Source organism: Ciona robusta, chromosome 11 (assembly GCF_009617815.1).
Source record: "Ciona robusta chromosome 11, ASM961781v2".
Taxonomy (NCBI): domain Eukaryota; kingdom Metazoa; phylum Chordata; class Ascidiacea; order Phlebobranchia; family Cionidae; genus Ciona; species Ciona robusta.
In genome coordinates, this window is record NC_143245.1 from 8,360,810 (window position 1) to 8,373,404 (window position 12,595).

A 12,595-nucleotide genomic window follows, 5' to 3' on the forward strand; every position below is an offset into this window, starting at 1 on the left:
TCTTTGTTTGTTTCTACTTTGTCTATTTTTATCTGTGTTTTGGCTAATTTTTGTCCATGTTTGGCCAAGTCTTTTAAAATGTTTAGTCCACTTGACAAACCCTCCTAAAACACCGTTAAGGCACCTGGCAAATGTTATGTCGAAAATTCTTTTAATTTAATATTTGTTTTCATAACTGGCACTTGTTGTTTCAACCTACTCATCCCACATAAACCACACACTTGCAGATTTAATGATGTTGTTTATTTATAATACAGTGATTGTGCAAAGTGATATTTACTACATGTAGTGAAAATAATACAATGATTAGAAAAGTGTTTCATGATAAATTTTTAAAGTGCATTAGATTTTACAAAAACTACAAAACTTGTGCAACATCATTCACTGCAGTGCACGTTGTTTCTCATGAATCGTTAATTCCATGATTTTCATCTCTTTCAACAAAACTTCTCTTTGCGTTTCAATCTTCATAATCTCGTTGCGGTAAAACTCAGCGTCTTTATCTATGAATTAATATATAGGCGTTCAGAAAGTCACAAATAAATAAAATAAAAAGTAGAAAGTTACTGTATAGTAGTAACATAAAAATAAGAAGAGTCCAAGTTTGTATTGATGCTAACGGGGGTCACTTTCAACATCATTTAAAATTATTATTTATATTTACCCCATGGATTCTATACTGAAACATGTCTGTTAATAAATAAAAATGTGCTTAGTGACTTTCAGAACACCCTGTATTACACTTAATATGTGGCTGCCACTCCCATGCCCACAGTCGAGTTGCTGAAGCTATTGCAGTGTGTGGATAAGCAGACATGACCACACAAGCCACACAAACACACTCACCTCCATTGTTTTGTTTCTCAGCAATTATGTTTTGGTTTTCCACACAAGCGACCAAGCGGTGATTGTACCAATCAAGTTTGTCGTTTAAACGAGATATTTGTTGTTGAACCACAGTGTGTGGAGTGCTTGGTACCAGAGAAGTGTGAACCAACCCTGGTTGAAGTATTCTACACAAAGACACGATGTATTACATTCGATATGATATACAATGCAGTGGGGTAGGATGGGATACGTTAGCACCTACATTTGATATTTATTAATCGTGTTTTATAAAAAGCTTTTTTAGAGTCTTGAGGTTTCAGTTTTATAACTTTGTAAATATTTTTTGTTTATCACCAAATAGTACGATAAAAGAAAATGAAAACAGGATCTGTTTTACTCCACACTACTATTCGTTGAGTAATAAAATGTGCAAAAGCTGATCCCACATTTTCCACGATATTTAAGTCATATATTAGCAACAACCCAAACATTGCAGCGTAATAAACCTCAATTTATATAAATGTAATGATATGTTGTAATGATGTGTTCGTATGGTACTTTACGGTTTTATATTTTCATGATCTTTAAGTTTTGCGTGAACCGTTGTGTTTTTAAGAGTCGATCGCATGGTTTTGTTAAGTGACATGCAGTGTTCCCTTGGTTGTGTTATCGCGTGCACGGGCCGATTGGCAATACAAGAGATTAAACGTTACATAAACCTACATTGGTTTTGCTCGATCTGGATTTGCAAGTTGCAGCATTCTTCTTGTTACTGATTGTTGTTGTTGGAAGGTTGGTTTGTATTTGATCATATTTGTTAATGTGTTGCTGGATTGGAAGTTGCCGTATTTCATCATCCGTGTGAGGAACGCCTGGTGGGAATGAAACTTGTTTATATTCTGTTAAATACAGAAGGGATTCAATACACAGTGTTGTACACTATACATGGTGGCTCTATACACCTCATGCTCACTGTCGGGTTATAAAAACATTAATTGTAGATTGTAACTTGTGTGTTTTAACGCTGGGTGTTATAGAGCTTGTTTTCTGTATGGCCGACAATTTATACAACCCATTAGTGACCACTGAGTTGGAGCAATTGTTGTAAGTGCCTACCCAAAGCATACACAGCCACGAGGGGGGCAATGTCAGGCTTAAATACCCCATATTCTGTCCACTGGTCTATGCCAGCCGATGAGTACCGTAAGTGAGACTTGAACCTTGTACCCCACACCAACTCACCTTGGTTGAAAACACATCAGATGTTGGTGTGATGACATCAGTATCAACAAGATGATCAAGGATGCTCAAACTCAAATCTTTTCCTTCAACCCTGGATAAAGTGGTTGAATCACCTGATCCACCAAACCTTGCACGAGTGAAGAACAAATCTTCGCAAGCGATTTTCAAACCCTGGGAAAATTGCGAATGTTTAATGTGTCTTGCATTGGAACTTTGGTCTTTTAAGTGAATACCACGTGCTTGTGTAATGAAGTAATCTTGCAACAGGATATCACCCTTATAGAACAGAATCTCTATTACTGAATGTCTATAACCTGCCTCAGTGGGGTCTAGATGGTAGCACCCTGGGTGTTGGGGTAATAGACCTACATCCCAGGTCTCAGGTTTGCCTTACTGGAGACCTCACCCTTATAGAATATCTATAATTGAGTGTCTATAAACTGTCTCAGTGGGGTCTAGATAGTAGGATCTTGGGTGTTGAGTGTATATGAAAGGGACCATGAACTATGAAAGATGAAGAAATATTGCTGTAGTGTATGAAGTATATCATGATAGGTGTTAGGTTAAGTATATATGTTGAGTGTCTCAAACTATAACCATCAACACACCTTGTAAAAAGCTCTCAAGAAATAAGGGTCTGCATCGTCGTCCATTTGCCCTACAGTAATATGAGCAAAACAATGAAGGACCACCATCATGAAGTCACCAACAGATGAAAGGTGGTCTACTCGTATGTAGAGGGTTTGAGAGGAATGTTGGTAGAAGAAGGAACGACGGAACGCGTTGCGATCATATTTATTCTCAGGAACACAGGTGGCTATCAGTATAGAAACATCTTTCTGTCGGTTGGAAATAATGTTAAACATAAAGCATGAGGTTGCTTCAAGATACGATGTATTTAAACTGCTGTGGCAGATTTCATATTAACGTGTTTGTATCTCATTCAGGTTATGACTTTATAATAATTGTATCGAAAATATAAAAAATAAACACCAATATGGAAGCTGAAGTTTACCAGAAGGGCTGTTTATTATGTTAATTATTTTAAGAAACAATTTAATGACAAATTTAAATCAAGGTTACAATTATCGAGTATAGACTCATTATACTATAGCAGATGTTTCACCAAGTCTACTCAGTCTTTTACAAGCACTGATACAACAGTACAGTTTATTGCTATATATAGTTCTAAATAAGACTTACATCCATTTCAAACACAGGTTTGAGCATCTTAGCAACAAACAAGCCAAACTTGTAGACAATATATTGGTTAGGAGCAAGTTTGTGTGTTTCCAATGTCACAAGTGAACCATCCATCATCCATTGCGCGTCCTGTGGGAATAACATCAACTATTAGTTGCTGGCATAAAAACTAATGTAGATTATTCTGTAACATTTTGTTCATGTCATGCAACGAGGTTTTATTCCAGAAGTGTAATAATACAAAAATTTTAAAGAAATATAGTTTGTAAAAACTGATTGTCAACACAGTAACTACAGTTCTGTGTGTATATCAAAACCGGGAGATCCCAGGTTCGAATCCCACTGTGGTAACTACAGTTCTGTGTGTATATCAAAACCGGGAGATCCCAGGTTCGAATCCCACTGTGGTAACTACAGTTCTGTGTGTATATCAAAACCGGGAGATCCCAGGTTCAAATTCCTCTGTGGTAACTACAGTTCTGTGTGGATATCAAAACCGGGGGATCCCAGGTTCGAATCCCACTGTGGTAACTACAGTTCTGTGTGGATATCAAAACCGGGGGATCCCAGGTTCGAATCCCACTGTGGTAACTACAGTTCTGTGTGTATATCGAAACCGGGAGATCCCAGGTTCGAATCCCACTGTGGTAACTACAGTTCTGTGTGTATATCAAAACCGGGAGATCCCAGGTTCGAATCCCACTGTGGTAACTACAGTTCTGTGTGCATATCAAAACCGGGGGATCCCAGGTTCGAATCCCACTGTGGTAACTACAGATCTGTGTGTATATCAAAACCGGGAGATCCCAGGTTCGAATCCCACTGTGGTAACTACAGTTCTGTGTGTATATCGAAACCGGGAGATCCCAGGTTCGAATCCCACTGTGGTAACTACAGTACCATCACACACAACCAACTATAACGCAATACTTACATTAATATCAATAAATGGCGTGGTAGTTGCGCCGTTAATTCGATTCTTCTCAAAACTTGATCTTAGTTTTGTGTCCAAGACTTCGAGTTCCTTCATAACAAACAATGTTTAATGTTTAAACAAAGATATTATTATTATCGTTTCTATTATTAGTAGTAAACAAAGAACATTTATTGAATTATAAAACTGTATCTTCACGACTCTCGTTGCTAATTGTTTAAAACACGATCAAGATAAATGGATATTGTGTGGTAAAGCTGTCCCATCTTTCCCCATTCCACTATAAATATAATTGGGGAGGGCTACCACTTAGATACAAGATCCACCAAGACCAATGTTAATCTCACACCAACCTGTGTGAAGCTTTGTATCATGACAGGAAGCATAAAGTTTCCTCCATCAACCTTTGTGTTATCAATGATCATGATCTTCCCAACGCCATCTCCAACATCCCCAATCTTCCCATCCTCACTCTTCCCATCTCTTCCATCTAAACTTCTCTCATCTTCACTGACTTCCTTATGATACTCCACACTTGATCCGGATGTTGATTGCAATTCCCTTCTTCTCTTCCTTCTCTCCTCCAGCTGCTCTTGCAGCTTCTTCTGTGTTCGAGATTTTTCCGCTTGAAGTTTGTCCTTTAAAAAAAAATTAAAATTTGAATAAAATATTTCTTTTGCCTGCAATGGCACAAAACACATTGGAAAAGTTGGTTGCAAAGATAATGTCAGCGATCATAGAAAATATATCAACTTTAATGGAAAAGCTTTTGTTTGCATAATGATAGTTTTGACCTTAAAATTCAAAATGCTATGAATAGGCAAAGCAGAAAAAACACATAAATAAAATAGAAATAATAATTTATTGGTCACAATAAATAAAGTGAAAATATATCTCAAACCTCAATTCTCTTGACGTTCATTCGATGTTCGTTCAACAATTTCTCTTTTTCATCGGAAGACAAATTGGATGCGAGAATCTCGCGTTCTTTTCTCTCAGCTTCTTGTTGAGTCATCATTTCCTTTGCTTTCAATTCATCCAAGTCATCAGATGTTTGCTGCTCCAACAACTTTGCACTCGCTAGAGAAAAAATATAAATAAATTACTTTCTATTCTATATGGGTGAGGTTCTACAGCAAGGCTTGCCATGGGACCTGGGATTTAGACCAGAGTTGGCTCATTACCCCAACATTGTATATGGATATGGGTGAGGTTCGTTAAAATACCTGGGAATTATGTATATTATCCCAACACCCAGTGTGCTAGAACCCATAAGTGACCACTGGGTTGGAGCAATGTCTTGCCCAAGGACACAAACACCCTCAATAGTTTCAACATCAAGTATCAAGTATAGAACCGGTACTAAAAAAATAGGAGAGAAGATAAAAACAAACCTTCTTCTCGCACTTTCATTCTCTCCTTTTTCAGTTGTTTTATTTTTTCATCAATCTCTCTCTTCTTCATCTCACGGAATGCGAGAACTTCTTGAGCTGCTGACGATGATTCGTCCGCAAATTGTTTCTTCAACATCTGGAACAATAAGTTCAAGTTATTAAGCTGTTGAAACGATTTCAGTTGCATTGGTCATTAATGTGTTGTCTAAATTGTCAGCCATACAGTAGAATAATCACTCACAAAGTTACACACGTGGTAACTTGTAAGCAGGCACGAGGTGTATGAAACAGAACACCGGTGTTATAATGACTGTCAATGCCCCGCCATGAGAGGATAAATAAGTTACATACGTGGTAACTTATAAGCGTGCACGAGGTGTATGAAACAGAACACATGTGTTACAACAACTGTCGTTACCCCACCCACCCACTAGTGACCAATGTCTTGAAGCAATTATATTTAAATGTCTTGCAACCACACACACAACACACAATCATCTCCCACCTCCTCCGGGTTAAACTCCAACAAAGCTTCTGACAATTCACGAAGGTGACTTTCTCTCAACTTCAACTTGCTCTCTGATTGGTTGATTTGAACTTTGGTGAGAGCTGATTGGACGGCAGAAGCGATGACATCATTGGTGTCTTTGTCAAATTTCTTTAGTTCTGTGAAAGTTGGGTGAAAATTTTTACCTATATATCTGTTTATATATCTACCTATATATACTCTAACTTTTAAACCTATAGAAGCAACACCATGGGACTACACAGTTAAACCAACCTTCTTTGTGCTTGGCTTCAAGTTTCTTCTTAAGTTTAAGAACTTTATTGGCAGGTTCACCAGCGTGTGCGATCAGTAGTTGGGAAACTTCATCAGTTTGTTGTTGAGTTAGTTTTTCACGAGCCTCGTCCCTTTCACTGGTTGCCTGTTAGAACAAAGTAAAATCTAAAATTACTCACTATCACCATGACTTTGAAAAAAGATATAGCCAGGACTATGGGTCAACTCTGCGTTAAACTATAAGCCGCCATATAATGCCGCCAAGCCGCAATACGACTTAACACATACAAAATAAAACTTCCTCTAGGCTTACTCTCATGCACCCTGACATGGTACGGCATAAGACCACACTGGCATAAAGTAAACACTCCTTGCACCTGTATAAGACTTTACACATATAAAACTTTCCACAAAACCTGAATCTCTGCCTTCTTCCTCCCCGCCTCCACTTCCAACTTAATCTTCTCCATCAAGTTCCTCATCTCCAACAAATGTCTCGGTAATAATGTATCTTGGATGAAAGCCTCCATGGAAGAAACTCCCCCGGATTTCTTAGCAACATCATCCAGACAATCTTTCTCTGCCTCCTTGATCTTGTTGGACGCGGATGCATCACGATCTTCCTTGAGAGCAAGGAGGACCTCATCCTTCTCAACCTGGACGATTTTTATTTTTAATACTCTAATTTTTAAATTTATTTATATTCGTTTTTGTGCATAACACTTTACATACTCACTTTGTAACACATATGGTATGCTCTCTACTGTTAGGCATTAAATAAAAGTAAATATATCCTTGGTAACCTTAAACTGTGGCTATAAAAATTATAAAGCAATATAAATGATATTTATAAATTTATATTAATTTAATAGAGTGTTAAACACATGTACCGCTAATATAACTAACAACATGCATATATACCTTCTGTTGTTCCATTAGTTGGTTCTTCCTGTTGTTTTTGCGCTGTGCAAGTTTTTGTTTCATTTCCTCAATTTGTCGTTTCTTTTGTGTTAACAATGAATTGTTCATTGCTTCCGCCTGTAAGGAGGGAATTACTACTGAAGAATATTCTGTTTAATTGCACTTTAACTGGCCCATGTTGAACAAAACACATTGTTGGGGCAGGGAATATCAGCATGAATGATAATTCATAGTTTATAAAGTACATCGCAATATTATGTGGGGGAATCCTAAGTTACATATCTGTGAACTAGTTGTTACATACATGTTTCACAAACAAATGAACTTTAAATCATATGTGGACTGGGGTAAAGATGCCACCTCCACACGACACGCCAAATGATCTCACCCATGTATAGAAACACATCATCATCATCACAAACCTGGGCCTGGTATTGTTTGACCAACTTAGCCGTTCGTTTCTCATTCAAGTTTCCTTCCCTTGCCTCTTGTTCTGCCCTCGCCACCGCAGCTGCAGCTTGTAGTTTGCATTGTTCGTCGAAGTGAGACGATATCTTTGTCTCTTCTGTATAAATTATGGGACAATGTGATATGGTTAATACCGCTACCATTGTGGTGTATGTGTCGTTGGGCAAGACACTTGTTTCAACCCAAACTCTATTATGTCTCAATTGACAACCATACAAGAACAAGGTTATAAAGTTTCACAATATTAGCAGCAAGAAGACCCCAGTAAGTCGACATCAACCACCCCTATATGAAGTAAGTATAAGCAATACAAACCTTGATTATTTTCATCTTCCAAATTGTCAATAAGTTTATTCAACTCCACTGCGTGTTTCTGATCAAGTGACGACAATGCTTCAACCTGTGTGTTTATCATTGTTGTTAAGTATTGTGTTAAGTAAGTGCATATTAAAAATGTTTTTAAAGATCACAAACAAACAATTTCAAAAACATCTCCTTCCGACTCTTAACTTCAACCTACCTGTTGTTCGAGTTGTTGCGCGACCACCACCGTGGCCGTTTCAAGTTCAACTTTACGTCCCTCCTCATGCTTGCCCACTCCTTGCAATTGCTTCATCACCGCTTTCTCCTTTGAAAGTTCCTCCTGCAGCGTTTTACGAGCTTTCAACCGAAGCAGAAGTTCCTCTTTCTGTTTGTTTCAAGATAGTGAAAAAATATTATTTCAATAATTGTTCTTTAAACGATACGCACCAAAACTCAGAGCTTTAATGAAACGCCATTGTTCTATGTGGTGTTATAAAAACCAAAGGAAAACGGGCACGGGGTGTATGAAACAGAACACCCGTGTTATAACGACTGTCGTTGCCCCGCCATGCGAGGTTAAATAAGTTACATACGTGGTAACTTGTAAGCTGGCACGAGGTGCATGAAACAGAACACCCGTGTTATAACGACTGTCGTTGCCCCGCCATGCAAGGATAAATAAGTTACATGCGTGGTAACTTGTAAGCATGCACAAGGTGTATGGAACAGAACACCCGTGTTATAATAATGGTCGTAACTTGGCCATAAATAGGATATTGAAGTATCTCATCATAAAACACCAACCTGCTTTTTGTGTTGCATCGAAAGTTTATCCTTGAAGACTTGGTTAGCTGATTCAAACTCGGCCATAATCTGATCACGTTCATTCTCATCAACCCCTCCCTCCAACATCTTCATTCGGAGGACCTCCAATTGCTGGGACTCACATTTCTCAAGTTCAGCCTAAAGTATTCAACAAATGTATTTACATTATTCCAAAGCAGCTTAAGCTTTCTATTATAAAGTACAAAGTTTAGTTTTGACCTAAACTGTTAGAAAAATGTATATAGTGTAACAGATATTTTTTGTGGGCCTCTCTCAAGTACAATAATAATAACACGGTTTATAGAATAGAAATTACACGGTTTTATTTATAAATTGATAAGCGGGCACAAAGTATTTGATTCACATAGACAGTTGGCACATCACCCATGTATATCAACGTACCTCTTCCAGTGCCGACAGAATCATATTCTCCATATGTTCATCCTCTTGTAGTTGTAATGTTGATAAGTTTGCTTTGTAAACTTGGCCTTCAGCCGTGATTTGCTCATCATCACCAAATTCTATTAAGTATTAAGTTTAATGTGAAACATAGTGTATACAAACGTAGTTTAACACAATATATATTTGGTCAAAACATCAGAAAAGTTTGGAAATCCCACCCCTTTCTATCTTCTCTTTGCAACTTTTCCAATAATTCATGAAAAGTTTTAGCATGTATGTGAAATTACAAAATAAAACTTTTTATTAAATTTAGGCCCAAACATATCCCAAGAGTGTGCCATGTTATTGCTAATGCTGCTTTAGTTATGTATCTACTGAATGGGTTTTCTCAGTAATTGTCACGACATATAAGTACCAACCTTGCGGCAGCTGTGAGGATCCTCTGATAGTTTTGCGTTGAGCTCTTCTTTGTTTCATCTTATCTTTCATGTTCGCTCGAAGACTGTTGATTTTTCCCCCGATGTTGACGATCTCTTCAACTCCCTCCTCTGATACAACAGGTACCTGTGACAACATGTTTGTATTAACATGGCATTCAACTATAGCAAAGCAATTTAAAGCTCAAACAACTTTTACACAGTTGGCGTCCGTACAAAGCAAATTAAAACAGATTAAATAATATAAAGGGAATATTTTTATAGACTTGTATGGCTTAATCATTGGGACAAGCATATCACTACTAGCAGAATCAATCAATTAAAAGGACTAAAATATACCGAGTAATGGAAGTTAAAGCTGAGAATACTTTACGTTTTAAAATACACCGAAAAATCCGATTCTAAAAGAGTTAATTTACTTAGAAAAAGTGTTTTAGACAAGTGATTCAGTCTAAATGAAAAATCAGATGTTATTATAAATGAAATATCAGCCATACCCAACAACAACCTCCAACTTACCCCCCTCCCTTCATTCAGCGCTCGTATCCTCGCTTCCATCTCGGCATCGAACTTTGCCTTCTTCTCGCCACCCTCGTCGACCCCATCATCAGCATACGCTTGTTGTAACTCAGCTATCAACTTCTCTTGTTGTTGAGCAAGGAGAAGAAGATCCTTGTTCACTTCCTCCTCGCTCTCATGGGCGATGTCTACAACCACCTGTCAATCAAACAAATCAATGTCCGTTGTTTACCTCAGATGGTAATTCGTTATAACACAGTTGTTTCATACACTTCACTTGCATTAAAACTTGAAATTTAGCAACTTAATGATAACATCCAAAATCGCTCCTGGATGTGTATTGATATTCAATCATGTTTTACAAGGTTTTTGCAACCAAACAACAATGTCGGCTGATTCAAACACTGCAACAGTCTCAGCAACTCGACAATGGCCATAAGACAACCAGATTAACTAACCAACCTTCTCAGGGTCCAAGCCGGCAAGTTCAGCTTCCCGTTTATGTTTCTCGAACAATTCCTTCTTCCTTCGTTGTCGTTCCCGTGCCAACTTGCCCCGAAGATCCGACAAGCGAGTTTGCTTTTCTTGTTCAAGACCCTCGGTAACTTTGTGGATCTTGGTCGCATACTCCATCATTACCTATATATGGGTGAATTGTATATTGAAAATATATGCAGTTTATCAAAACTTGATAATGGAGAATATATAAGGATGAGGTCTTCAGTGAGACACCTGAGACCTGGGATGTTGGTCTATTATCTCAACACCCAGGGTGCTACCATCTAGACCCCACTGAGGCAGTTTATGGACACTCAATAATATAGATTCTATTCTATAAGGGTGAGGTCTTCAGTGAGGCACACCTGAGACCTGGGATGTAGGTCGATTACCCCAACACTGATCAGGTAATGAACACCATATACATACACCCTTCCATAAATCTATATACAATAGAACCACACCACCCCCACCTTCTCCTTCTCTTCATCTGTTGAACATTTCTTCAACCTTTCCTTCAACTCGATCTTCAGTTTCATCACTTCAACCTCTTTCTTTTGCTCAATGTCAGATATTATCTACAATGTCAAAATATAATGATATATAGTTACATTGTCAGATATAATCTGCGCAAATATAACGGATGTGAAAAATTGAAACAGTGAAAAAAATATGACAAAAAGACAAAAACAAAACAACTGTAAGATGAAAAAACACATTTGGTTACTAATCTGCCCAATATTGCTTCCTGTTTGTTTGGGGTAATGGGCCAAATGTGGCCTAAACCCCTGGACCACTACAAGGACTTCACCCACAAAGAAAATATGTTCAATAACATAGAATTCAACCTCATTTATCTTCATAATCTCATCGCTTCGAAGTTCATTCTCAAGTTTCGCGACTTCCATGGCGTGCCTCTCCAACATCTCCTGTACGTTGTCCGAACCACTTGGTGTCACTAGTGCACCAGCACGATCAACGACAGAAGCTTGGTTGAGAACTTCTATGAGAACAATAAACAAATAGATTCGCGACCCAATTATATACACCACTTATTTACTTTATATTGCTATAACAGATTTTTCATGATTTTTGATTTTGTTATTTCTACCAATTTTGATATTTAAAATTCACCAATAAAAAGTTTGCCCATTACCCCAACACCCATGGATTTAAGCCAGAGATGACACATTACTTCAACAGTCAACAACAAGGGATTTAATTTGGAGTTGTCCCATTACCCCAATCAAATTACCCCACCACCCACCATGCTCCACAACACGAGGATCAAGCTTGCCGTCAATCTCAATAACATCACGTCTTCCAAGTCCAATGCTCGATTCCTGGGATTTTTAAAGTTTAGTTAGTAGTTGTATTGACACCTCACAACACAACTTCATGTTCATAATGGAGGACCAAGGGGTCAAACAAAGGAGGCACGGGAAGAAGCGGAAAAATGCTAAGTCATAACATGACTAGGAGGGTAACCAATTCAATAACTTAACATTGAGTAACAATAACAACTTAATATAAATATTTGAAGTTAATATTTAATAATTATCAACCTAATCTTTGATTGAGTGAATGCCTATTTATCCTCGCATGGCGAGGCAACGACAGTCGTTATAACACAGGTGTTCTGTTTCATACACCTCGTGCCCGCTTACAAGTTACCTTATATGTAACATTGTAGGTGATTGTTTTATCTTACCTTGATCTGCACCTTCTGTGTGGTGGCCATGTGTGTTTGTGGCTTGTTCAATACACCAACAGCCTTGAATACAAACAATATTTAGGTTGTAGTAAAGGTAACATCATAAAACAAGTCAACATCAAACAT

General features: G+C 37.8%; 1 protein-coding gene across 1 annotated transcript in view; it reads right to left on the minus strand.

Moving 5' to 3' along the window:
- Window positions 1-221: 221 nt before the first annotated feature.
- Window positions 222-12,595, minus strand: part of LOC149729128 (uncharacterized) — a 70,446-nt gene continuing 58,072 nt past the window's right edge. The window contains exons 101-126 of the mRNA XM_089888675.1: window positions 12,467-12,529; window positions 12,023-12,098; window positions 11,604-11,758; window positions 11,229-11,333; window positions 10,720-10,896; window positions 10,258-10,455; window positions 9,721-9,865; window positions 9,302-9,420; window positions 8,879-9,037; window positions 8,292-8,459; window positions 8,087-8,171; window positions 7,726-7,868; window positions 7,304-7,420; window positions 6,799-7,038; window positions 6,383-6,527; window positions 6,107-6,267; window positions 5,602-5,737; window positions 5,109-5,287; window positions 4,561-4,845; window positions 4,208-4,297; window positions 3,274-3,402; window positions 2,679-2,909; window positions 2,071-2,241; window positions 1,552-1,700; window positions 847-1,013; window positions 222-503 (exon numbers count right to left, since the gene is read on the minus strand). Coding sequence (XP_089744801.1) covers window positions 382-503; window positions 847-1,013; window positions 1,552-1,700; window positions 2,071-2,241; window positions 2,679-2,909; window positions 3,274-3,402; window positions 4,208-4,297; window positions 4,561-4,845; window positions 5,109-5,287; window positions 5,602-5,737; window positions 6,107-6,267; window positions 6,383-6,527; window positions 6,799-7,038; window positions 7,304-7,420; window positions 7,726-7,868; window positions 8,087-8,171; window positions 8,292-8,459; window positions 8,879-9,037; window positions 9,302-9,420; window positions 9,721-9,865; window positions 10,258-10,455; window positions 10,720-10,896; window positions 11,229-11,333; window positions 11,604-11,758; window positions 12,023-12,098; window positions 12,467-12,529 — 3,915 coding nt within the window. The 3' untranslated portion in view covers window positions 222-381. The remainder of the gene's footprint in view (window positions 504-846; window positions 1,014-1,551; window positions 1,701-2,070; window positions 2,242-2,678; window positions 2,910-3,273; window positions 3,403-4,207; window positions 4,298-4,560; window positions 4,846-5,108; window positions 5,288-5,601; window positions 5,738-6,106; window positions 6,268-6,382; window positions 6,528-6,798; window positions 7,039-7,303; window positions 7,421-7,725; window positions 7,869-8,086; window positions 8,172-8,291; window positions 8,460-8,878; window positions 9,038-9,301; window positions 9,421-9,720; window positions 9,866-10,257; window positions 10,456-10,719; window positions 10,897-11,228; window positions 11,334-11,603; window positions 11,759-12,022; window positions 12,099-12,466; window positions 12,530-12,595) is intronic.